Source organism: Electrona antarctica (assembly GCF_951216825.1).
Source record: "Electrona antarctica genome assembly, chromosome: 21".
Classification (NCBI taxonomy): domain Eukaryota; kingdom Metazoa; phylum Chordata; class Actinopteri; order Myctophiformes; family Myctophidae; genus Electrona; species Electrona antarctica.
The window spans coordinates 12,474,993-12,501,306 of record NC_136802.1 but is presented as its reverse complement, the minus strand read 5'-3'; the positions used below and the strand labels follow the sequence as shown (position 1 = coordinate 12,501,306).

The window sequence follows — 26,314 nt, the reverse complement described above, 5'->3', positions numbered from 1 at the left end:
AAATGTAATTCTATTGTGCATGTCATGTCCATGTCATCACCTGCACACCAGATTAGAGGAATTTATAAAATATGGATAAAATAATAATAATAATAATAATATAAAAAAAACTCGTCTTAACGTCCCTGGCAATCAGTGCATAATTAGATTCAGCTCGTCTTAACGTCCCTGGCACTTAAACAGTTTTTTAAAAGTGTACATTCTATACATTCTATTCTGAGGACGACCTAGAGAGAGATAATGAGATGTTTTAACATTTCACCCTAACCCGAGTTCATCAAATAATGTGACACATACATAATAATGTGCTTTAAAAAAAGACTTGCACCTAGGTGAAGTAGGCTATGTTTATTTGACTTAGCTTCTAAAAAGAACTTGTGGTAATCATATTTGTGGAAGGGTGGTATGTGCTTGTGGTTTGGCATATTACAGTACTTTCCATTCCTTTTGCCGCTGTAAAAATAAATATCCCATAATGAGCAGCCATAGCTGGCTTTTAATGAGCCAGTGCGGCTATTATGTGCAAGTTTATGTCATTATGTTTAACATGACATTATCTTGGATTTCATCATGGTGAGATAATTTGTAAAGTTAACATGTTAAATGGCACAGACTCCATCTGATAAATGTAAATAATGCCTTCCTCCATCACTGGCTGTACAGTATATAGTCATTGTGGTGAGGAAATGACTGGAATCTATCATGAACGGAATGTAACGTGACCGGTACGGGCGATAACAGCTTCTCTGACACGGCCATGTGTTTGTATTTGGGTTCCCCCATGTTTTCAATGTGCTGTCTGCAGAAACATACCAATGGCTTTTCTTTTACATTTCAGCAGTCTGTTTTGCAGTTGCAGTGGTCGAAGAAAGAAAAGTCTTCTGCCATATTTGGTTAAACTGGTCCCCAAGACCCATATAGTGTCATGGGACTACTTAAGGGTGGTGGTATGCCTATACAGCTTACAGTCTAAGAGTCTCATAACTCATTAAATGGGATGTTTTCCTGACGTAGGAGGAGGTAGACATACCGCAGCGTTCCCTGTTATGTAATAGCGTAATTGGAATGAGGTATTCGGTGTGGCTGAAGTTGAACAGTATCATCGCATCAGTGGTGCAGAAAATCTCCAGAGGGACTACACCATTACGAGTGCGGTCAACCTTTGAAATCATTAAGCATTTTTCCTCCACGAAACGAGATATTCATGGAAAGGGACGAGCCTTATTACGTTTTCCACAGGTTCATAAATCTCCCAGCAAAACCCCTGCTGTTCTGAGAATGTAACGGGGCTGGAAGAGTGTGTGCTGCGTTTATCATGACAGCAAGGCATTAGTCAAAGCTATCACGGCTGAGTAACAGGCTGCCTGAGGCTGGGACTAATATGAGTCATGCCACAAAAATTCAGCCATAAAGCCGAAAATGATACGATAGCACAAATGCAGTCTCATAGTATCTAATTGTGATCTTTATATAGTTCTTCTAGTGTATGAAAAGTTGTTGGACAACAATTAACACATGGGCTTATAGCAGCAGTGGGAATTCCAGTGGCTGAACCACATCCCCACCACATGGTAGACTCAATTAAACCAGCTCTAAATGAACTTGACAATCATGTCTATTTACTGGTATCTGTGACTTCCTGTCTGATGGCTTCTCTGTATGTATGGGGCTTTTGATTCCCTCCATCTCTACTCCAATAACACACATCCTGTATCTTGTGTCCACTCTGTTGCATGGTGACAGTATCCCAGACACGACACCCACAGACAGTATAGGTTTCCCTTCATCTCATGGCTCAGTCCCAACCCCAGTCTAATTTGCTAATGGATCCCTGGTGGGAGCCCCTCTCTTCAAATGCACGGTCGGTGTAATTATTTGTGCTGAAGAGAAGTAATATGGGGGCCTAAGCATTTGTATGAATAAATCATTGTTTTGCACCCTGCACTCGGACACACATGGAAGGCAAACAGACTGCAGTGGTCGTCCTTGTTTGTTTGCTCTCCACGGTCATTCACCTTCACAAAAGTATATCAGTTATATTTTCAAAATATGCTTCTTGCACCTTACCTTTGCACAATCACTCAATCTTGATTAATTAACAGTATCTCTAGCCATGATATGTGAAGCTATCTAAAGCTAGATCATGTAACTGGCCCAAAGCAGTATGTAAATTAGACTAACTATTTTATATCAGGATATTATAGCCTAGTAGTTGATGGCATTATCAGACTGCAGTCACATATTAATTTCTGTTCCCAGGGTCCACCTCAACAATCTATTACAACTTTCAGTTAAACTATTAAAATGACAGGGTAGATCGTGGTTAAATGTTAAACATGATAGGACAGGTATTCAGTAAGAGTTGCTACAGTTTAACGGGCAATTAAATTCGACTTAAGAAGGCAAGATCTTTCCCCTTTTCCCCCTCTAAATAAATGGTGAACTCTGAAACGGTAAACCTCAGGTGTCATGCTTGGCGAGACCTGCACAGGTAACGAGTCAAGCCAAGTATTTGCAGAAAGAACAGTGAATTACAATACAGAGGGAACAGTTAAGTCCAATTGACAAAGGCGCGAAGACAGATGTTTACAATAACCATACTTTGCCATACGTACATGCAAGTAACCTACATGTGCAGAGCAGACCCAGATGGATAGATGGCAAGACCCACACGGCAACTCCTTTATAGTAATACTCTGTGTAGTGTACCGTGCACCTTTAAGGAATTTTGACTTAGAGCACTGTTACATCAACTTGTAGAACCAGTTCTGTACGTCCAATTACTTTGGGGCCCACTAGGTCGATCTAGTCTTAACAAACGCCCTGTCCTGAAGGGACAGAAAGCAAGTCAGTGATTATGGTTGAATTTGTTAAGACTAGAAATGGTGAGACAACTTTTTATGTTTTCATCTGAATTGGTGGCACAGAGGTTATGCTACCTCTCAGAAGCCGCTATGGTTTATTGTGTCTATAGCTTGGTTTACGTTTTGGCTTCACAGGGAGCTTAGTGTGCAAAAGGCTTTATCAAGGAGAGTTAAGGAAAGGCATAAACCAAATAAATCTTCTTTACTCACCAAGTGAGACAAAAGTCAGCTTAAGGTTTCTGTATAAATAAGAGTGGTCGTATCTGTGTGGAGATTATGAATAATGGAAACTCCAATACACTGAATTCTGAAGTGTGGACAAACTCTTCATTATGTAATGATGCACACAGCCTCCACAAATTTACGCGTGGGTGGCGGCTAATCAAACAGGTGCTCCAGGGTTTATGATAATGGTGTTCAAGACCAGTAAATGCAACACTTCCCTTGCTGAATCCAAAGTTCAAAACCTGACCCTTTTGTGAGAAAGCTTCACAGAAGCATCTTTAAACATAACTGATGACTATTCAAATAAGCATGTTTCCATGGCTAAGGTCTTATGTCAGGCTAAATAAAGAGGGTGTCATCCCCTAGTCTGGGAACTGGGGAAGTTCTGCCCCATGGCTACTCGCTTATTCGCCGGCCATGGAGACCAGAAGTTTCAACTTTCCGATAATGACTTTCCCTGTATAGTCTGTCTGGAACTGCAATTATCCCTGCACGGCTGGAAACAGCTGAGAGTGAGATTAGTTTAAAAATATAAAGAAATACACCACATGGCTGGAGTATACTGTTCCTATTCAGTTTCATGTACGATTACGGTTTGTTTCAATTGACTGGTTGTATATGCATTGTATTCTGGATGTTGAATAGTAAGCCGTTTTTGTGTTGTAATGTAATATGATTCTCATGTGTGAGAAGCCATCCGCTCTTAAGTATTATCCCAAGTGGCCTTAATGCCTCTGTAAATAGTTTGAGGAATTTAGAAGGCGAAATGAATGAATGGTCATTTCCTGAATTTAGAACTTTTACATCTCCATTCTTGTTTTGTTTATTCCATGCAAAGTGAGGTGGGGGCATGAATGCCAAATGAGGTGCAATCTTCCATGCTACATTACACAACAAACTACAAGTAGCAACCTGGTTATGGCTGAACTACTAAGACCGAAATGCAGCACATGTTAATTTCTTATCTCATTAGAGAATATTGGGGTAATTAAGAAATGTGTTTTTGTCATAAACTGCCAATTATTTATTAAGTATGTCTTGCAGGTAGGGCAGTGTGTGTGTGTGTGTGTGTGTGTGTGTGTTTCATGGTCTGACAGACAGAAGGGGGATACAGGCACAAGCTGAGAAACAAGACAATTCCAATATATTATCTCTAATTTCTGTATTTTCAAATACAACTTCAGCCACGCACTGAAAACAATAATTTATAAAGTTAAAAAGTAGGCAAGGCATAACAAACACAGATTGTATACAAATCAACATACCAAACAAAGATACAATCATTGATTTGTGTATGGAAATTAATGGCTTTGATTAAAACTTCAATCTATTCTGACGAAATGTGAATTGTTAAAAAAAACGGTGCCCACTATTAAAACGAAATGTGTCCACTAAAACTATTCACAAGTGTCGATGCAGTGTTGTTTCTCTCTGGACGTAGCTTTCAACTTTAAGCAAAAAATGTCAAAAGAAAACAAAAACTCTTTTTGAGCATTCATGAATGAAAATATGCCGGTCGGCGGTGTCAGTCACACACCGCAAATAGCAGATCTACAAGCTCAACACAGTGTGATCTGTTGGTGTTGTGAGCTAGCTTGTAGATCTGGTCTTTTGGTGCACGAAGACCATGCACAACTACGTATAACCCACCAGACAGTATCGGTAAGGATTTGGCTTGGAGGCAAATTGCACTTGAAGTTAATCACGTTTTCTACAAACTGAGGTGTTGCCACATTTAGGAATGTTGCCTCGTCTGCCTCTCGGGGGGAATCTTCCAATTTTCCAAATGACTGTTAATGTAAATCCTAATCTTGATTTAGATCGTGATCGCTGGCCCATACTTTTGTTTTTTTGTTGAACCATTAATTGGTTTCACAGATTTGTGTTCTTCTGTAACCATCGATAGGGGATTATTTCCAGTACATTTTCTCTCACTGTGGTGTTAACCACTGGCGTCAACCTGGCGTCCCTATTTTGGACTTGTCATTATAGGCAAAACCTTTCAAAGGATTTTCTACAACCTTACAGCGCATTGCAAATCGATGCAACACATGTAATTGTAGATCGGCTAAGAAGTGATCTATACCACATTCATGAAATTGCACCTTCGATGCAAATGTTTTGAGCCTGTAAACAAAAAAAAGAAGAGTTCTGAGGTACTGAAGTACAGCATGATGTCCTTGCAATAAATATGCAATAAATATAGCTTTAATGCATAATAGAGCATATTTGTTCATCGGCATAACGTTACATTTGTGTTTTTACTTTATCTTGCGGTGTGAAGTGGCAAAGGATCGGTGAGATCATGTGCAACATCCATAATATAAAGAATATCGATTCAAGACACAAACTAGTGAGTCAGTCAGGAAATGTCATCAACACCTCAGGTATCGTATCGACGTCAGATGATGTTAGAACATTTTGGAGCCGGTGGCAAAGTAAAAAAAAATCTTTCAAATGGTGTGCATTTCTCAACGGAGAGATCAACACACCAGTCTTTTATTACTTTCCTTCTTCACTGAATATCCCTGTAGTCTCTGCCAGCGCCCCGCATGTGGCCCGTCTTGAATTATCCAAAACAGTAGTATTCATCCGATTCCACCCTGAGTTTTGATGGCGGCTTGGTGAAAGCGTCGCCGTCGGTGAAAGCGTCGCCGTCGATAACGCTTTTGTCCACGAACCGCTCCAGGTCTGTGGGTGACGGTTGGTCAGGGAAGTCCTCCTCCAAAGTGTCCAGATAGCTGCCCACAGATATACCATCGAGCCCGTCGCTGTTGCCGCCGTCGTTCAAACTGGTATGGCTGCCCTGCAGCGAGGCGCCGTCCTGGCTGTCTGATAGGCTGTACAGGCTGCCCGTCAGGCTGCCCTCTTGGCTGGCCGCGCCCCCCTTCTCCTCCATCACCCAACGGATGGACTCGATTCCCTCGTTGATAGACATCAGCTGCTTCATCAGCTTGACGTCGATGGCTCGCAGATGGGCCTGGCGGGTGAAAGGGGGAAAACATTTGTGTCAAGAGTGGGTGCATGATGAAGAGCCTGGCACTTGAATGCAGCTGCTAATGGCGCCCGCTGAAATAAGTACGCGTTTAATCATGTCAATGAGTGAACGGGTGGAAGAGCAGCCACATTATTCTGATTGCCAGCGCCAACACAGTGAACACGAATCACGATAAAGATGCAGTACAGCCACTTCCTGGAAAGCATTCGTGTCATTTTAGATTTTAGGATAAAAAATAGATAGATAGTACAAGCTCACAATTAGCTTGTACATCTGCTATTTTTGAAAGATCTTGAATTAACTATTGGTACTGTCAGTGTCCCTATTATTCTGGGGTGAACATTCAGCGACAATAGCAAATCTACACGCTCACATATGTGTCAGAATGCGACATGTTGTGAGCTTGTACTTTTAGATTTTATATTTTTTCATCAAACAGATTTGGCATAGAGGAGAAAAACGAGCAGCCCTTGGGAACCCTAGTCAACTAAGTACAGTATATAGCCTAGGGTTAGTCAGCGGTTAGTATACTTGCCATATATTGGCATAATATGTTAATATATTTTAAATACTATAGCACCACCATTAGCCAATTCATGTTGCGCACCCCCTAGAAGGCGCTTGCGCACCACAAGGGGTGCACGCTGCACGCACCACAGTTTGGGAACCGCTGCCGTAAGTGGTTAAATATTCACAGAAGATGATTGTTTTCATTCCATGTTCATGGACAGCACAGGCACACTATGGCTTATTTGTTCATGTTGACAGAGCAAAGAGACATAATAATGTACCGCTATGGACTTCTTCTTATCTCACTTTTAATGGGTTAACTCGGTCTATAAATGGGCAGGGAGATCAATGATAATAACCACACAGTAACGCCATTGATTTAACTCACTTCCATGACAACCAAACCACTGACTAGGAATGGTAGGGGTCAGTGACTGAGCCATAGACTGACAGTCTAATGTGTCACTCAAGGGGGGGGGTTCCGCCTGCCGCTAGCTAGTGACAAATGGCCAGCAGGATCCATAAATGGACAGTGGCAGGAGTCAACCAACAGTCAAAACACAGTAAGCCGGATGGGAGATGACATGGCCTGATACAATGTTCCAGAACAGCTGACTTGATAAAAACTGAGCCTTTCTTAGGACTGGATTCACAACCGGACCCATAATGCCGGCAGTGTGTTTGCTTTGTGGACACACACACACACACACACACACACACACACACACACACACACACACACACACACACACACACACACACACACACACACACACACACACACACACACACACACACACACACACACACACACACACACACACACACACACACACACACACACACACACACACACACACACACACACACACACACACACGGTTCAAATGAATCCACATAAATTAACACTTGGTGCAAAATATTGTCACACTTGCACCTAAACACAGGGGTGCTTACTGTGACACATGGGTGTGAATGGAGGATTGTAAAGTCGACGCCACAGAAGGGCCATCTAATTGGATTACAGATTAGGCCTAAAGGAAGGTGTGGCGGCAGCACAAAAGCTCAAGATTGCCCAATTTAGGTATTAACAATACCTATAAACCACACGAACCGGCATGAACCCTTGTGTCTGGGGTTAACATTCAGTGAAAATAACAAATCCACAAGGCAAGATCAATCTTGTGTAGATTGTCTACTTTTGGGCTTTGGCGAATATATTTGGTGTCGATGCCTCGATGGGAAACAGGAGGGGGCCTAGTATTGACCCTTGGGGTAGTGGTCAAGACATAATGGAATTACATATTTATGTACAAAAGTTTATATACGATCATTATTTTTGTGTGATTTTGGTGAATTTCCCAAGTCTGAGTGAAGACTGGTCAAAAGAAAGGAAGAGGCCTACTATTGTGTATCAATTTGTGGGGGAAAAGCACTGAGTAATCATGACAATATTACATATGATTCAGCTTGTCTCACAGACATATGAGTCAGCACATACAAAGTTGGCTAGTCAGTCAAATTGGCCAAATTACCACCCCAATAATAGACTGTACAAGTCGGTCAACTTGGCCATCTGGTGAGGAATCCTAATGCTATTGGTGACCTTAGGACATGGAGAGGGAGCTTTATTGCTCTGGGTCAAACAAGTCAGTGACCAAACAAGACAAGCACGGAATAAAGTAGCAAATGTCTAAGGTACATGAGCTCATCATGGAGAAACAAACTGTGAATATACACCGGTGACCAGACAGAATCTGTCTCCTAATTTCTCCGATTAGGTAGTCTGCATCACAGGGCAGAAGGTGATAATACCCCGTCAACAAGGAATCACGTGTAAATGGCTTTCACCAAATGGATGGTTTCACCACTTGTTGAAAGCATGAGCCATCATGTCACTTAGCACTTCCTCTTGTTGGCATTCAGCAATCACTGCGTGGGCCTGTTTCACATGCAGCCGGCCCTCACTATATACCATTCTGATTTAAATGTGTATTACAAAACCCATGGCAACCTGAACCCGGGTGTATGGTTGAATCCTATTCTTATAGCCTACAATTACCCAGCTGATTCAAAACTTCTGCGAGGACAGGCTATAACATTATGGGCAAGTAATATAGTAACCCTTTGCATAGGACGATGATCTCATTTTTATAATGCCACAAGGAGTTGAAATTACAGGTTTGTTAACTTTTTATAGACTGAAAAGATGAAAACATGAGACATACACATGACATGTGTACCATTATTTATAGGCTTTGCCCTGACCTGTGTGGTCGTACTGTACAGTGTATTACACTGTAATAAGTACAAGTACTTCTACTCCACAGTACATCTGAGGAAAATATTGTAGGCTGCTTTCACTGCACTACAATTATTTGGAAACTATAGTTACTTTTTAGATTTTTATTAGGCTACAAAACATTAACGACTAAAAATACAAATTAAATTAACGACTTTATAGCTATTTCGGCTATTAGAAAATAGCAGGATTATAAGATTCTGAAAACTTGAAAAGGAACATGCTGCATACTATAGCCTACTTTTAGTACATTCTGATGCCAATACGTTTGTACTTTTACTCAAGTAAATACCAGACTTACTTTTACTAGAGTATTTTTACATTGTGATATTGATACATTTACTCAAGTAAATATCCGAGTACTTTTTCAACCACTGGCCAAACACTGGACTTACCATTTCTTGTTTCAAAAACAACATCTTGCTCTCCAGCCTTTTCAGGTCAGTGGAGTGCGCACGATTGTTCACAAAATGTGACACGGCCGTCTCCTTCTCGTGGTGCTTATTCTCGTGGTGCTTTCCTCCCACGAGAGAACGAATGAGACTATCGGGCACTTTGCGACCCAACTTTGTCTCTATATCCTTAAAGTCAGCCAAGACGCTGTTGTCCTCGTCCATGGCAGAAGGAGAGTGCCAGATAAACGGTATGGTTTCACTGGAGGAGCGTCTCCACAGGCGCAGACAATTACGAACGATTTACGAACGATCAGACACGAAAACCCACTTCCAGCGAATTATCCAAAGCGGTTTCAGACAAAATCTAACTATAAACACAAGTCGACGTCAGACTCAGACACGCTCTACTCCAGTAGCATGCTGTAACGAACGCAACAAGTCAAAGGAAAAAAATGCTCGCCGCAACACTTTAAACGCTGCCAGTCGTCTTGGTCCAGTTCAGCGCGCTGGTCCCATTTGGAACGACTGGGAGCGCCTTTGAATGACTCCTCTTGGAGACTGTGAAATGTGAATGAGTGATGATGAGATGATGACGGCTAGGGCCAGCCCTTCAGGCAGGGCAACGTGCTGCTCTAGCCCCGCCCCCAATGGGCGTCACTCAGGACAGGTGTGACTGGTCACGCCCACCGGCCTACTACTAGTCTGTACTGTAGTACAGACTCTGTACTCTGTAGTAGTAGGCAGCGGCTACTGTACTGTAGTACAGTACAGTAGTGGTTCCCAAAGTGGGGTCCATTTGGGGGAACCAAATGGGCCCTTATGGGTCTGTAACTCTGAGAGTGTACATGGAACCAATTGGACCCCAACGGGTCCTTTAGGGTTCCATTTGTACACTCTCAGAGTTACATTAACATTGATTTTACAGGTGTCCCAGAGACAGAAATTACATTAAATGGGGGTCTGTAGACTAATATGCATGTCAAACTGCATGGGGGTCCTTGAAATTAAACGGGTTGAGAATCACTGTAGATCTGCACATCTTCTCTTATGGGGGTCCCTGGCATATATTTTTCAAATGGGGGTCCGCAGGCTCATAAGTGTCAATTTGGGGGTCCTTGACATAAAAAGGTTTGGGAACCACTGCTGTACTGTACTGTACTGTACTGTACTGTACTGTACTGTACTGTACTGTACTGTACTGTACTGTACTGTACTGTACTGTACTGTACTGTACTGTACTGTACTGTACTGTGGTTCCCAATCTTCCCAACCTTTAGGGGGGTCCAGACCTAAAGGTTAATTAAATGTATTATTATTATTATTATTATTATTATTATTATTATTATTATTATTATTATTACTACCACATGACTTGTGAAGAATCTGACATTGTGTGCATTAATTTGTGACAGTAGCAACATGAACAATATTGAATAGGCAGAACTTTTGAAACATTTTTACACAAATCTTGTATAGCCCTGGCTGAAAGTCTTTTCACATGGGGTTCTGCCACCAAAATTCATACTTACTAGTAGTAAGTATGCATTTTGGCCCCCTTTTGACCCCCTACATGAATAGCCTATAGTAGTAAGTTACTACTATAGGCTATTAATTTAGGGGGCCTTTTTTGACATGAAAAAGTTTGAGAACACCTGCCAACCGCCTGTATAGTAGCCTACAACAGTGTGTCACCATATTTAGAATTTGTACCTACACACTGTAGGCCTATAAAGGTGCATAAAGGTCAAATTAATAGCCATGAGTTTGAGCCATGGTACTCTCAACGTGCAATTAAATGTATTTGTGCATTGTATAAATAGCCTAATTATGCACAACTTGTAACTTAAACCTTACAGCATATATGTATGCCGAATGTTGACAACTCAGCCAGGCAGAAATAGGCTAGCTACCGGTATGTCAATAATCTATTTCAATAGATTTTAGGTATTGCAGATTTAATCCAAATAAAGTCACATTCTCCTGCTAACAATTACATTCAGGATATCAATATTGTTTCACCATATTTCAGTTCCAGATATTATTTAGGCCTATCTATGGACAATTGCTAAATAAATAATAAAAAGCATTATTATTAGGCCTATTATTATTATTATTATTATTAGTAGTAGTAGTAGTAGTAGTAGTAGTAGTAGTAGTAGTAGTAGTAGTAGTAGTAGTAGTAGTAGTAGTAGTAGTAGTAGTAGTAGTAGTAGTAGTAGTAGTAGTAGTAGTAGTAGTAGTAGTAGTAGTAGTAGTAGTAGTAGTAGTAGTAGTAGTAGTAGTAGTAGTAGTTTATTCAGGTCAACAAGTGTGCAGTAGTTTCACAGGTGAAACTGTGTCAAAGGTTGCACTATTACACCCCCTTGTGGCCATAAGAACTAAGCTTAGCTGCTCATAGTTGAACTGTAATGTTACCTTTTTCCAAGATAGTAAATACATGTTTTATTCCATCAGAAATATTAGTATAAACCATTAAATACATGACATGGTTCTTAAATTATATAGATATGTATTTAATAATTCTGGCATATTACATATTTTAAAAGAAATGTTTACACATGTACAGAAAAACTAAAACAAACAATAACTCCTTCCTATATTCTAAATATTGTATTTCATATAAAGGCACCCAAAGATAAGTAACAACACAGCAGCAAACATTAAACTAAGAAAAGCACATTATATATTATATATATGTACTGAGCTTAATGCAACATCAGTGTCACTTGTAGCATCACTATGCTACAGGTTTATTTGATATTCTAACGCCTGATTTAAGGACAGGCAGTGCATGTGATGGCAAAGTATGACAAGAACAAAGTAAATAAAATAAAATGGTAAATGCTGCATTTATATAGCGCTTTTATCCAAAGCACTTCACATAGATTACATTCACCCATTCACCCACATTCATACACAGATGGCGGAGGAAACCATGCAAGGCACCAACCAGCACATCGGGAGCAAATAGGAGTTCAGAGTCTTGCTCAAGGACACTTCGACACTAACTCTGGGGGAGTCCGGGATCGAACTAGGAACCTTGCGGTCCCCATCCAGCCGCTCTACTGGCCACTCTACCCCTGAACCACTGTCGCCCGAACATGTTTATAATAATATGAATATTGATAAAATGAATAAAGAGATTACTTTTTGCAGTTATGTACATATTCTCAATCTCATACTCTATAAAAAAAAACAAGACTTAAAACAATTTATAGCTGCATTTCCAGTGGTGGAAAGTACATTTACTCAAGTAGTGTACTTATAAGTACAATTCTGAGGTTCTTTTACTTTACTTGAGCAGTTCAAAATTTGATTATCTACTCCACTACATCTCTGAGGCAAATATTGTACTTTTTACTCTACTACAGACAGCTTTAGTTACATGAAGTTACTTTGTACATTTATTATGAATACAAAACATATATATCCAATTAAACTCTATTTTATGTCTACAATGTCACAACAACACGTTGCAATGGGACGCGTTGTGACATTGTAGATTGGCTATTTTAATTCGGCAGATTAGGAGTAATACTTAAACCAAAAAAAGTTTTGGGTGAACTATACTCCTAGTGTATTTTGATTCCAATACTTTTGTACTTTAACAAAAGAGCATTTCTACATATTTGTACTTAAATAAAACCTAGTCTTCTGTGCACTTCTTCCACGAATACTGTGCATTTCAGTACGAAAATAAGAACAAGAGAAGGCTGATGCCTGCATAATGTGTACTGGATATTGATGTTAGACTACAGATTGGCCCTTGTCATCGTCATAACGTTGGTACTGCTCTCCAAGGAGAGGCTGGCGGCTGGCCGTCCTGTTCTTGGATCGTACAGCACATGTACTGACGGCAAAAATTGTCGCAACAAGCATAAGGGAAGCAACAATCCCTATGGTGATCATCTCTGTCACGGTGAAAGGCTGACCTATAAAAGAGACAATGATTAAAATCAGTGGTGTAAAAAGTAACCAAGTACATTTTCTGTAGGCTACTTTTACTCTCCACTATACATCTCATAGGCAAATATTGTAGTTTTTACTCCACTACAATTATTAAAAAACTTTAGTTACTAGAGTTACTTTGTCGTTTTGATTATTATTGCAGTATATACTATGTCAAACTGGACATAACAAATGTTTATGTAATACAACATTTTGAATTACCTGGCCATTGAGCTTCATATGAGTATCCGAGGTTCTCTGGAGCGGTCAGAAACATCTCAGCGTTTGTTACCGGGGGCCAGAATGGTACCATGTTGTAGCCCCTGTTGTGACCAATGGGGGCATCTTGCACAGGGTACACAGCTTCTGCAAGACAGAGACCACAGAGTTGACTAACCCATGTGGTTCCCAAACCTTTTCATGTCAAGGACCCCCAAATTGACACTAATTAGCCCTGCGGAGCCCCATTTGAAAAGATATTCCAGGGACCCCCATGAGAGAAGATTTTTACGGCTCTAGCAGTGATTCTCAACCCATTTAATTTCAAGGACCCCAAGTTTGACATGCATATTAGTCTACAGACCTACACTTAATGGCATTTCTATCTCTGGGACCCCAATTTATATTGTAAAATCAATGTTAATTTAACTCTGAGAGTGTACAAATGGGTTCCATTTGTACACTCAGAGTTACAGACCCATAAGGGTCCACTTGGTTCCAAACTATAATTTAGCTGGGTACCCCCTGGAACTCCCTCAAGGACCCCTGGGTGTGGGAACCACTGGACTAACCGACATACGACAGCTTACCGTGCCATGCATGCCATCCATACCAACATTAGCCACTTAAACCCTATGTATATCATTTACCAGGGTCCCCCAGGGCTATACTGTAGGTCCACGACCCCCCCCCCCCCCCCTATCTCTTTGTTGAAAATAATAGACCAAGAAGCTCACAACATGTTGCATTGCAACGTCTTGTCTGCTATTTTGACTGAACGTTGACCAAAGAACAGGGAAGCTATAGCTAAATAAAAACTAAGTTATGATGACTTAAACTATGACTAATAAAACAGATTATAAAATGTTAGGGAGGGACTAGTGGAGAAGACATCCAGTAGAACTAAGACGATTCATTCTGAATACAATGCAGCCTGTAGACCTACTGATTAAGTGAATTACCCAGGCCCCAGAGTTGCTTATCTTAGTTTGTAAATTAAAAATCACACCTGTGTGAACTGAGTGGTGTAAGGTCTTATATAGACTGATCAGCTGTGGTCTGATGTAATGTCTGACGTAATGAAATCACACCTGTGTGAACTGGGTGACCATAGCAACAGACAGACAGACAGACAGACAGACAGACACGTAAACTAACAAAGCCAGTCGTAGGAGTGGTTTACACCACTCAAAAATTGTTTGACATGCTGAACTAGAATGTGACTATAATATGAAATAATAAATAATAACCAATGACTGAATGAATGAATGAATGAATGAATGGATGAATGGATGGATGGTTGAATGAATGAATGAATTAATTAATAATGCATGCATGCATGAATGAATAGGCTACATTATTTTTGTCTTATTTCACTTACAATTACAGTATATTGTCTTTGTTTGGTACAATTGAATAAACATAATTCAAACAAAGTATTTCTCTTAGTTGTTATTCATCATTATTCTAAAGTGTGCTTGCTTAACATCTGAGGACAACATCCAAAAGGGCAATATATTCATAAAATAATATCTTTTTTTTAAATAATGAAATTTCGGCCTATATTTTACACAATGTGAACTTGTGAAGGCATGTTAACGCCCCCCAGTGGGCTCCAGAGTTTCCCGCCCCCTTCTCCCCCACACCCCACAGACTGATTGATTGATTGATTGAAAATTGTATTAACAGTTTGCAGAATTACAGTACATTTCAAGCACAAACTCAATACAAAGGCTGTTAACTGTGAGACGACCCAATTAAGCATTACACTTGTTTACAACAGGGTCCACCATGTTCAATTCATCAAAAACAAATAGACAAAGACAGAGTTTAATAACTGCAAGATTACAGACAGGTGTAATTAATTAAATAATTACGCCGCAACGCAAGTTACTGCAACAGAACTGGGAATTTTGTGAAACTTTTGAGATAACACGTTTTCTACCAGAACTTTCCCCAAATGGCAGTAATTGGGTGAGTAAATGGAGCACTAGCGACTTTTTGGGGACATAATTCACCTTAAGAGAGTGGGCGGGGGTTTTGAGGGAAAACGAGGAAGTGGGGGTGGTGTGCTTGTTGTGTTGTCAACTTGTCAGTTTGAGTGAAGAGAGTGAAATAAAGAGACGTGCCGTTCTGCAGAAATAGCAATTAGTCTTTCTTTGTTATTCCTACACACCAATATTTTAATGCCGCCCATGACTCACCGACGCAGGAGTGCATAGTTATCTACTCTTGGTATCTTATCTATGGCATGTAGCCTATGTAATATATAGCCATTCCTTTATCCTAAATAAATACACAATGTTTTCATTGTCGGGGTGTGGTGTCCCCGAGCTCCCATTTGATATTGGAGCAAGTGTTCTCAATTTATTTCAAGGCATAGCCTAGCCAGTAGCCAGACTCAAATGTCTAGGTGTGTAACTCTTTTATAATGTGTTGTGCACACGCGTACCATAGTGAGAGGAAAATAAATCAACTAGGGCTATACTAAAAAGAAACATCATAAACACGTGTTAGGCTACGCAGCCTGATTGACTGTCTGGCGATCAATCATGTTTATATGTTGTGACAGGATACAGTATGAATGTATACTAGTTGTTGTGGCAGGGTAAATTATACATGACGTGACTTCTTTCTTTCTTTCTTTCTTTCTTCACCATAGGTGCCATGATGTATACTGATAGTAGGCCTACTGTTCTCCATGCAAGCCCTGGTCTTCACTGCAGCCAAACACATGATGTGCCCCAGCCTGGTGTAGAAGCTAGGAGAGGAAAGTACTAGCCATGTATGGAGGATCGACATGACTGGAGACACCACTGGAGGGTTCATCCGGGGATGAACTAGTTTGACCATGGCCATCACTTACACAACAGTCACAACAAAGTAGAAGACAGCTCAAGGTAGAAACCTTTGTTTTTTCTTGGCTGCTGCTGTATGCTGTGTGTATGTGATTCAAGCTACTATTGCTGTAATTTTGGGACCTGGGTGGCAATGCAATATGTTTTGTGATTGTTTCTGGCTCTGAATGCTGAGTTGAATGCTGATGTGAATCTACAGTTTGCATGTTGCGTTGTGACGTTTAAGATAGTGAGTTGGGCCACTTCTATGATATCCCATGTGACTTTGCAATGTTTCTTTCTTTCTTTCTTTCTTTCTTTCTTTCTTTCGTTCTTTCGTTCAAAATCTGATATATATATTTTTGTCATATCTATCTCGCGACGTGTGCGTTCATCGTTGCCCGTTTGAAAGGCCCTTAAGACTACATTAGCCGCCAAAGTTAACACAGGTCCAGGGGGACCCTAGCTCCTTTCGGAACCCTACGTTAAAGTTTCTGACATTTTGATGTCACCGTGGCTGGCTACCTGCGACAGAGCGCCGGAACTGGCTATCTGCGCGTTCCTGCCTCTGTCGCAGGTAGCCAGCCACGGTGATGGAGGCGGTACAATAGGATGTCAATAAGGAAGTCAAGGAAGGAAGGAAGAGAGCTGCCAAAACGGTCTAACAAACATTAAAAATACTTAACGGCTTCTCCGCCGTTCGCGGGGGGGGTCAGAGGGTTCGTTGTCTCCTATAGCTATTATATGCTTCTTTTGGAATATGTCAGCGTCATATCCACAGCGCAGAGATCCGTCGGAAAGGGTAAGTCAGATTGCGTATTGAAATGAGCACGTCGCTTGAGGTCGATGAGACCGGACCCTACGGGTTAGGGGTCCAAAGGAGCTCAACCCGGGGGGTCCGGAGACGGGCTAGGGGGACCCTTGAGGGCTCCTCGAGGATTCCAAATATGCCATCGACGATTGAATTTTACCTGGACTGTGTCTCCTGAGCCACTCGTCAAAGATGGCATCGGTGTAGGTGTGGAGCAGGACAAAGATGGGGTCGTTAGGGGACAGATGCGTCTGTCCTCCTGTCCCGTTAAGAAACAGGTGTGCCAGGTTGTGAAGACTCCTGACCACTGGATCATAGTTCCCCTTGGGCGCGCTGTAGCCTGCAAACATAACGCAACAAAAAATGTGGACAAATCTTCTCTTTTCCCTGGCACAAAAATGTTTTAGAATGGTGGTTGCACTGGTTGGCAAACAAATGCATATCAATCTGAACTGTTTCAACGGGCCTACCTCTACCTGTATACAAAGGGTCTATTCATACGCCAACCACTCCTATAGACAGCTATGTGTGTGTGTCACTGGGTCCCTGGGTCCCTGTGTCCGAGCACGAAAATGTGTCCGAGCACAAAAATAGCGTTATAGCCTTTGTTTACCACCAAGTGTCACTGTTGCACAGCCTAACACACAGACACACACAGGCCAGGGAGGAGGGGTTGTACAGTACAGTACAGTACAGTACAGTACAGTACAGTACAGTACAGTACAGTACAGTACAGTACAGTACAGTACAGTACAGTACAGTACAGTACAGTACAGTAGGGCATTCACTTCTAGTCATTTTTACTAGTTGACTATAATCTACCTGATCTTGAGGCCTACAAAATCGGGAAAAAAATAAAAAAAATCTTATCAACTAGTCGACTAGTACCAACAAGGTCCACTAGTGGATTTACTAGTCGACTAGTAAACTAGTAACGACTAGTAAACTAGTCGACTAGTTGCTTAATGCCGTACAGTACAGTACAGTACAGTACAGTACAGTACAGTACAGTACAGTACAGTACAGTACAGTACAGTACAGTACAGCACCACTAACTTCAGACGGGTCTGATTTTTACATGAGCAATTAAACACACATATACAGCACAAACAAATCTAGAGGCTGCACACATGCATATGAGCACTAACCTTCCACTGTGTTTCTGAAGCTCTCTGAGGAGGTGGAGTAGTAGGGAGGCGTGTCAAAGGCGCTGACCTGCAGACAGTCATTGACATCCTGGGGTTCAGGCAGACGCTGGACCATGGGTCTGTTGACGTTTCCTCCCGGGTTCCTCCTGATTGCCGACGTCTCAGTACCTAGAAGGACATTTAAAAAACATTATCAACATTATTTTATTCGGCTTTATCCGCTTTATTTTGATAGAGTCCCCCCCCCCCCCCACACACACACACACTTTAGCGGACAGCCGCGGACAGAAGAAGCTGTGCTTTACGTCATTTCCGAGTTTTTAGACAGCTGGTGGAGGAGAGCGTTTCCGGGAATCTGTCCGTCGCGGCAGTCAGCCGCGGGGGTAGAGCTTCTTTTATATCCACCAGCTGTCTAAAAACTCGGAAATGACGTAAAACACAGCTTCTTCTGTCCGCGGCTGTCCGCTAAAGTGTGCCCATGGGGAGAGCAGAATCATGTAGATCTTTGATCACATGGGAATGGCTCCAACATGGAGAGTTTGGATTTTTGTCTGAATGGTTTCTTCTCTTCTGTAGCCCTTATAGTCGAACACAGTGGTTCTTTTTCATGTAGAGGTTCTCAGTTAGCAGAGCCGATTTTGACTCTATATTAGATTGTTTCCCCTAGAGCACCCCCCCCACACCACTGGTCCAGTGTGCGCCTATATTCTTACTGTTGCAGATCGTCCCCAGGGTGTCGTAGTCCTCGACACTCTCACAGATGACCCTCCACTCGGAGAACAGAGTGTTGGTGCTCAGAGCGTCAGGGTCAAAGCTGCTCCTCGCCCCCATCAGGTCGTCGGTACAGATGTCACACGTAGAGCCGCCGATGGCAAAGTTCCAGTAGGGCAGGGCGAAGGAGGGCTCTTGTAACATGTCCTGTGGCCGTCGAAACAGAGACACACGTGTTATCAGTGGTGACTGTATGCTAAGTACCGGTATGTTTACTTGGCTCATGATGCGATGCATTGTGAGCTTGCAGATCTGCTGCTTTTCATGAGATTCTTTTTACATTTTATACATTTGAAAACATTCTGCATACTTTCTACTTTTGGTACTTTAAGCACATTTTGATACCAATACTCTTTTACATTTTGTGTTCCAGACCTTTGTAGTGCGAGTTCATTTTCCACCACTGCGTGTTTATACACAGTAACATTCTCTGCGTCAATATAAGTCAGAAAGTGTGCAAGGCAAACGGTCCATTTGGTTTCATCTGTACACTTACATTTGTATACCGGTGCTCTACTCTTTGATTTACGAATGACTTAGTTATAGGATTTTATAGGTCGATGCAACATCAACTCATTTCCACAATTTAGAACAGCGGTTTTAAGTTGAGGTCAGTTACACATACAAACAGTATGTGTGAGCCACTATGAGTTTCATTCGCTATTAATAATATTACAAAAATATTATAAATGATGTTAGGCTTAATAGGCTATTCCCCATGCCAATTAAAGGGCTGATTAAAGGACTCTTGTGATTTGTACCCATGTTAATCTGAGTTACCAGAAATTCTCGCCAGCTCTCACATACAAACGGGAGGGGCGAGAAAACAAACCCATGTTGACTGGTATAGGAATTGCTTTAAATTCATACTCAACAAATAGGTCTTCCATTTTTGCAGGAATGGCAACAAACCTCTGTGTTAAAGCATAATGTAAAATAATAATGCGGAGGATTGTAGTTATATTTGTATATTGGATAATCTCTAAAACAATGCAAGAAATGTAAACGGAAGCTCTTCTGTGCTAATCGGCTCAGACCATGAAATGCACACACGCACGCACGCACGCACGCACGCGTTCTTGGATGCTTGCTTACAGTCCTGTGAATTATTTTGTTCTTCACCAATATAAAGTCAGAGCATAAAAACATTATATTATTGGCCTAGTGATTATTGCGATGAAAAAAAAACACACAACCAATTTATTTTAAACTTGATACCAGGAGTATCTATTCTATACTAAAGGGGATTTTTTTACCTGCATATCTCGCTCGAGTTGCAGCAGGTGATACCGATGCCAGGTGACAAACCCGGGGCCCTCGTGGGAGAAGTCCACCCCTCCGAAACTCGGCTGCCCCGCGCCCAAGAAGGTCTTGCTCACGGAGTAGTAGTGTGTCCACACAAAGTAGTTGTAGATGGTGATGTTCTCAAACTGCATGGTGTTTCCGTCGGGCCCAAAGATCTCCGGGAAGTGGCGCGTGGCCACCACCAGGTCGGGGTGCACGGTGCGCTTGGCTCGATCCAGTGCGCTCACAAACGCCCTCTTCTCTTCTGCGCTGAGCAGCATCACGTTTCTCCTGACTGGAGAGGATTTTTACAAGAAATGTCATGGGATTAAAGCCGCTAAGACCCGAGGCCAATTCTAAAAACGCATTCTAAATCCATCTTTGTTAGTGCCAAGGACCACCAAATTGATTTGTATTTGGCCGCCGGGCGCGGGCCCTCATCTGAAAATGCTTTTCTGCCAGGGACCCCCAGAAGAGATTGAGAAAATCAGACCAGTCTGAAGTGAGTGGTGCTGTACTGTACTGTACTGTACTGTACTGTACTGTACTGTACTGTACTGTACTGTACTGTATTTGGCCGCTGGGCGCGGGCCCTCATCTGAAAATATTTTTCTGCCAGGGACCCCCAGAAGAGAAGATGAAAAATCAGACCCGTCTGAAGTGAGTGGTACTGTACTGTACTGTACTGTACTGTACTGTACTGTACTGTACTGTACTGTACTGTACTGTACTGTACTGTACTGTACTGTACTGTACTGTACTGTATTTGGCCGCCGGGCGCGGGCCCTCATCTGAAAATGTTTTTCTGCCAGGGACCCCCAGAAGAGATTGAGAAAATCAGACCAGTCTGAAGTGAGTGGTGCTGTGCTGTGCTGTGCTGTGCTGTACTGTACTGTACTGTACTGTACTGTACTGTACTGTACTGTACTGTACTGTACTGTATTTGGCCGCTGGGCGCGGGCCCTCATCTGAAAATATTTTTCTGCCAGGGACCCCCAGAAGAGAAGATGAAAAATCAGACCCGTCTGAAGTGAGTGGTACTGTACTGTACTGTGCTGTGCTGTGCTGTGCTGTGCTGTGCTGTGCTGTGCTAGCTCTCCTCGCTGGCCTCTGTGTGTTAGGCTGCACAACAGTGACACTTGGTGGTGACAATATGCTATTTCCGTGCTCGGACCCTGGGACACAGCCACACAGCCACACACATAGCTGTCTACAGGAGTGGTTGCACCACTCAAAAATAGCAGATGTACAAGCTCACATCGCGGCACGATGTGAGCTTGTAAATCTGCTATTTTAGAATGGCCAACGCTAAAATCTTAAATGACACGGATGCTTTCCCAGTTTTAATGGGTTGACCCAGCTATTCAGCTGTTATCAAAGCGAGGCCTGGGGAACAGGGGGTCACTGGCACGTTGGTTAATATAGAATCAAAATCAGTTGATGCCACTTTAATCCTATTAGTGGAGGAGCTTAGGGAGAGATAAGGGTGATTTCGCACTAATTCGTCTAAAAGCACTACATTTTGCACAATTTCATTATGTGTCAAACTAAGGGGTTTTCATGATTCTGAATCCATTCCAAGCATTAGTTTTGCACGGAAAATACTCCTTGGGCTAAATTCGGCCATAGCCCCTTGCCCAAATGTGCCCAAATTATGTGATGACCTCATCACATTTGTTCGTTCGTTTTTAGCCCAAGGAGTGTTTTTCGTGCAAAACTAATGCTTGGAATGGATTCAGAATCATGAAAAACCCCTAGTTTGACACGCCACATGAAGCTTGCCGGCTTGGCGCCCTAGCTAAATCATTTGAGCATGCCCTGGGCTATAGATGTCCGCAGCCAAAGAAATTAATTTGGGGTCCTTGACATGAAAAAGCTTGAGACCCATTGAACAAGGGCATCTTTTTAATAACCAGGGTGGGGGCATTGAATTAGCCAGTGAAATAAAGTAGCCTGTGAAGCACTGTTAACAAGACATTTGATCATGTTCATTAATGCCATTTGCCCGTATTTCTAACCACAAATTGAGCAAGGTCCAGTTTTGGAAAGTAACATCTAAGTACATTTACTTAAGTGCTTTACTTAAGTGTAATTTTTAGGTATTTGTACTCAGTATTTCCCTATTTCCAATACTTTTACTTCTACTCCACTACATCTCGGATCCAAATATTGTAATTTTACTCCACAACATTAATTTGAAAACTTTAGTTACTACTTTGTAGACACTTCAGCTCTATACATTTCAGCCATTTGAAAATAGTCGATCTACAAGTTCACACATTGTGAGCTTGTAGATCTATTTTCAAAAGATTTGAAACTTTAAACGGGACATCCTGCCCATTGTGCCCAATGAGTACTTTTACTTTTGGTACTTTAAGTACATTTAGATGGCAATACCTTTGTACTTTTACTGAAGTATCTTTTGAATTCTGGACTTTTACTTGTAACATAGTATTTCTATGTTGCAGTATTGATAATTTTACTTAAGTAAAACATGTGAGTACTTTTTCCACCACTAGCAAGGTCATGTAAATACAGTAACTTGACTGCAGTGCAGCTGGTACAGTTTATTGATTCTCAACCTGTGGGTCAGGACACCAGGGGATCCCCAAGTGATTTTGGTGGGGTCTTCAGATGATTATCTTAGTAAACAAACGGTAAACAAACCAACATACAAACAACCAACCTACTGTATAGCGTAGGTAGGTATATTTACAGGGTATCTGCATTTAAGGACTTTTAGATATTTTTTTAATAGCCTACGGCTAAATGAACAATAAAAAAAGACACAATTTCATCGTCAAAAGTAGTCTGCAAACTATAGTATACAAACAAGGGCGAGCGTGTTTTAAGGTGATCCTTCAACTTTACCTGCTTAAAGGACCATTTCAACACTTTTCAACCAAACTTCATACTAGGTCCTCACTAATAATCATGATAAAATGGCACAATTTCTTTCTACTCTGTCTGTCTCTCATAGGAGGAAAAGTATGCGTGTATTGATTTATGTATTTTAAATTAAGTGCGTAGTCGTGTTCTAGAACAGTGGTTCCCAAAGGGGGGTCCAGGGACCCCCAGGGGTACTTGAGGGAGTTCCAGGCCAGCTAAATGATAGTTTGGAACAAAATGGACCCTTATGGGTCCATTTGGAGTTAAATTAACATTGATTTTACAATATAAATTGAGGGTCCCAGAGATAGAAATGTCATTAAATGGGGGTCCGTAGCCTAATGCATGTAAAACTGTGGGTCCTTAAAAAAAAGAAAATTACGGGTTGAGAATCACTGCTAGAGCCGTAACAATCTCCTCTTAAGGGTGGTCCCTGGCATTATCTCTTCAAATGGGGGGTCCGTGGGCTAATTAGTGTCAATTTGGGGGTCCTTGACGTGAAAAGGTTTGGGAACCACTGTTCTAGAATAACCTTAGCACTAAACTGCAGCATTTGGAGCAGTACTAAATTGAGGGTCCCAGAGATAGAAATGTCATTAAATGGGGGTCCGTAGCCTAATGCATGTCAAACTGTGGGTCCTTCAAAAATAAACGGGTTGAGAATCACTGCTAGATCCGTAAAAATCTCCTCTTAAGGGTGGTCCCTGGCATTATGTCTTCAAATGGGGGGTCCACGGGCTAATTAGTGTCAATTTGGGGGTCCTTGACGCGAAAAAGTTTGGGAACCACTGTTCAAGAATAACCTTGGCACTAAACTGCAGCATTTGGAGCAGTACTGTACATCCATGATTTTGTTTCAAACTACTGTAACTCTGGGAATTGCAGTTGGACAATGAAGCTCTATAGTCTCTACTCACCAACAGCGACCTGTTGGTCACAATCGACCCCCGTCCAGCCGTGTCTGCAGCGTCCGCAGTTAAATCCGCTGAAGTTTCCATTACACTGACACGTGCTGTTGAAGAAGCGGATAGGCCACCGCTCCCGGTCGTCTCGTCCGTCGTGGGGGTACTGAGGCCCGTGAGGCTGAACGTCCACCCCTACCGACACGCACTGTCCACGACCGGAACTAGATCCACACGGGTCATCCTGTAGGCCAAGAGGTGACGGGCAGCACTGTCCACTTCTAAGCGCCTCTGGCGTGACACATTCTCGTGGAAACTGAGCGTTCGCCAACGCCGCTCCCAAAAGCACCAACAGACCGCAATCCCACATATCCAACCGAGATGTAAACTTGTACACAAATCGATTCAGCCCCACTTGCAGGTCTACTGACTATAGTATCGGCTCTCAATGCCTAATTTCTGCTCCCAACTGCACACACGCAAAAAATACAAATCATAATAGACTTCTTGTTTTTCTTCTAGTCAGCAGACACAAGCCTTCTTTCCCCCGTCCAGACAGGCTTTAGTTTTAATTGCCCCATGCCGAGTGAACCTCCGACCTTAAATACCGGATTAGCGCATGACTATAATGACTATGAGGATTTTCTGTCATCCGCGTGATCACGTCACATTTCCTACAGGCTACAGGAGAAGAAAAGAGGGCTAGAAAGTGTGGTTAACTCATGCATTGTGTTAGGCTATTCCTCACGCCCCAAGGCTTGCAAAGGAATGAATACAAAGTAGATTTCATTTGTAGGCTAATAAAATCCCCTGAAATATTATAGGCCCTGTAGTTTATCATGTTATGGCTTTGATAGTAACATAGAAGATGCATGTATGGTAAAAAAAACATAAAAAAATTGAGACAAATGATACATGATAATGTGATTATTATTTGCTTTGTTTATTCTCTTTGCTTTATGCCTGAGGTGAACATTAATAAACTTTCATTTGTGTCATATTTTGTTTTCAATTACATGGATTATAAGATTCCACACGCTTGATCATTGTATGAAAATCAATTTTCCATGTGGAAATAAAACAAATTGAAGAGGGATGCGGTAAGGTTCCACTTAATATTCAAATTGGTGCAAGCTACACAGCAGTGAGTGTGGGTGTTATTTATAATATTCATTATCGTCAGCCCACTTACCTCCGGTGTTTACTTCTAATAAAAAAGGCAAAACAACATTCTGTCTGTGTACAAGTCTGAGAACACTGGGCTGTAGACAAACAGGAGAATGCGCTGCTGGCCTTGGGAAATAAATATAGAAGATATAGAAAAAGGCTGCACACTCATAGCCACGATGCAAACATTTATTTAAAAAGAGGAAACCAACTATTGCATCACTAAGGGCCGATTCGTACTCCTATTTTAGAGCCGAATAAAAGTCTGTTCGGCTCTGTAGAGCCTACAATGTGACGTCATTTGAGGTTCGGGGGGGGCGGGTACCGTCCTAAAGTCGGCTCTTCGGTGCTACTGAAAATGTCTGACGAGCCAAAATCATTTTGGCACTACAGCGGTAAAATAGGAGTATGAATTGGCCCTTAGCAATATCCCCAAAAAAGGCCAAGATACAGTTCACAGAGTTGTACTCCTCTCCTATGCCAGGATTGAATGGATAACATCTTCCTTATACAGGGCTCAAGAGTTCATTAAAATGGTATGATCATCACGCAAGTCATTTGACTACTCAAGTATGCCCACACTCTCCATCCCCTCATCTTTCCCACAAAGTGTACTTTTGATAGCACCTAGCATGTGAGGCATGGAAGCAAGAAGAAGTGGGGGAGGGGGGGGGATCTACAAAGGAACTTCTAAGAATGTGGAGCCGCCGGGATGTCTCCTCTTATAGCATAACACTGCACTGTTTGGATTTGCTGTACTTGTTCTACTTTTCTGACGTGCTTTTAGAGGCATGCAAAAGTGAGCAGAAACCATTGCCTTTGACATGGGACTAAATTCTTTTCGCTCCTATGCCACCAAAATGTGGAACGCCCTACCAACAGTCATTAAGACATGCGAATCCCTTGACTCCTTCAAAACCGCTCTCAAAGGGCACCTACGGATGGCTGCAATTCGAAACTGGCCCCCGTAAAATCTGAATCCCCCCCCCCCACCCACCGCCCCTTTTCCCCTCACTGTACATTTTCCCTTTTTACCTCCATTAT

At 41.9% G+C, this 26,314-nt stretch overlaps 2 protein-coding genes across 2 annotated transcripts; both read right to left on the bottom strand.

Annotated features, from left to right (window-relative positions):
• Positions 1-4,236: 4,236 nt before the first annotated feature.
• On the bottom strand, positions 4,237-9,874 carry lurap1l (leucine rich adaptor protein 1 like). Its single transcript, XM_079490504.1, has 2 exons — positions 9,295-9,874; positions 4,237-6,069 (listed from the first exon to the last, which is right to left on the bottom strand). The coding sequence occupies exons 1-2, from the start codon at positions 9,514-9,516 to the stop codon at positions 5,659-5,661; spliced, it is 633 nt and encodes a 210-aa protein (XP_079346630.1). The 5' UTR covers positions 9,517-9,874; the 3' UTR covers positions 4,237-5,658.
• A 2,960-nt stretch (positions 9,875-12,834) lies between these two features.
• On the bottom strand, positions 12,835-24,473 carry LOC306914156 (5,6-dihydroxyindole-2-carboxylic acid oxidase-like; the record flags this gene model as incomplete). The annotated part of the gene is made up of 7 exons (XM_079491098.1): positions 12,835-13,226; positions 13,465-13,608; positions 17,270-17,449; positions 18,258-18,425; positions 18,971-19,175; positions 20,285-20,607; positions 24,119-24,473. The coding sequence occupies 7 exons, from the start codon at positions 24,471-24,473 to the stop codon at positions 13,042-13,044; spliced, it is 1,560 nt and encodes a 519-aa protein (XP_079347224.1). The 3' UTR covers positions 12,835-13,041.
• Between the last annotated feature and the right edge of the window lie 1,841 nt (positions 24,474-26,314).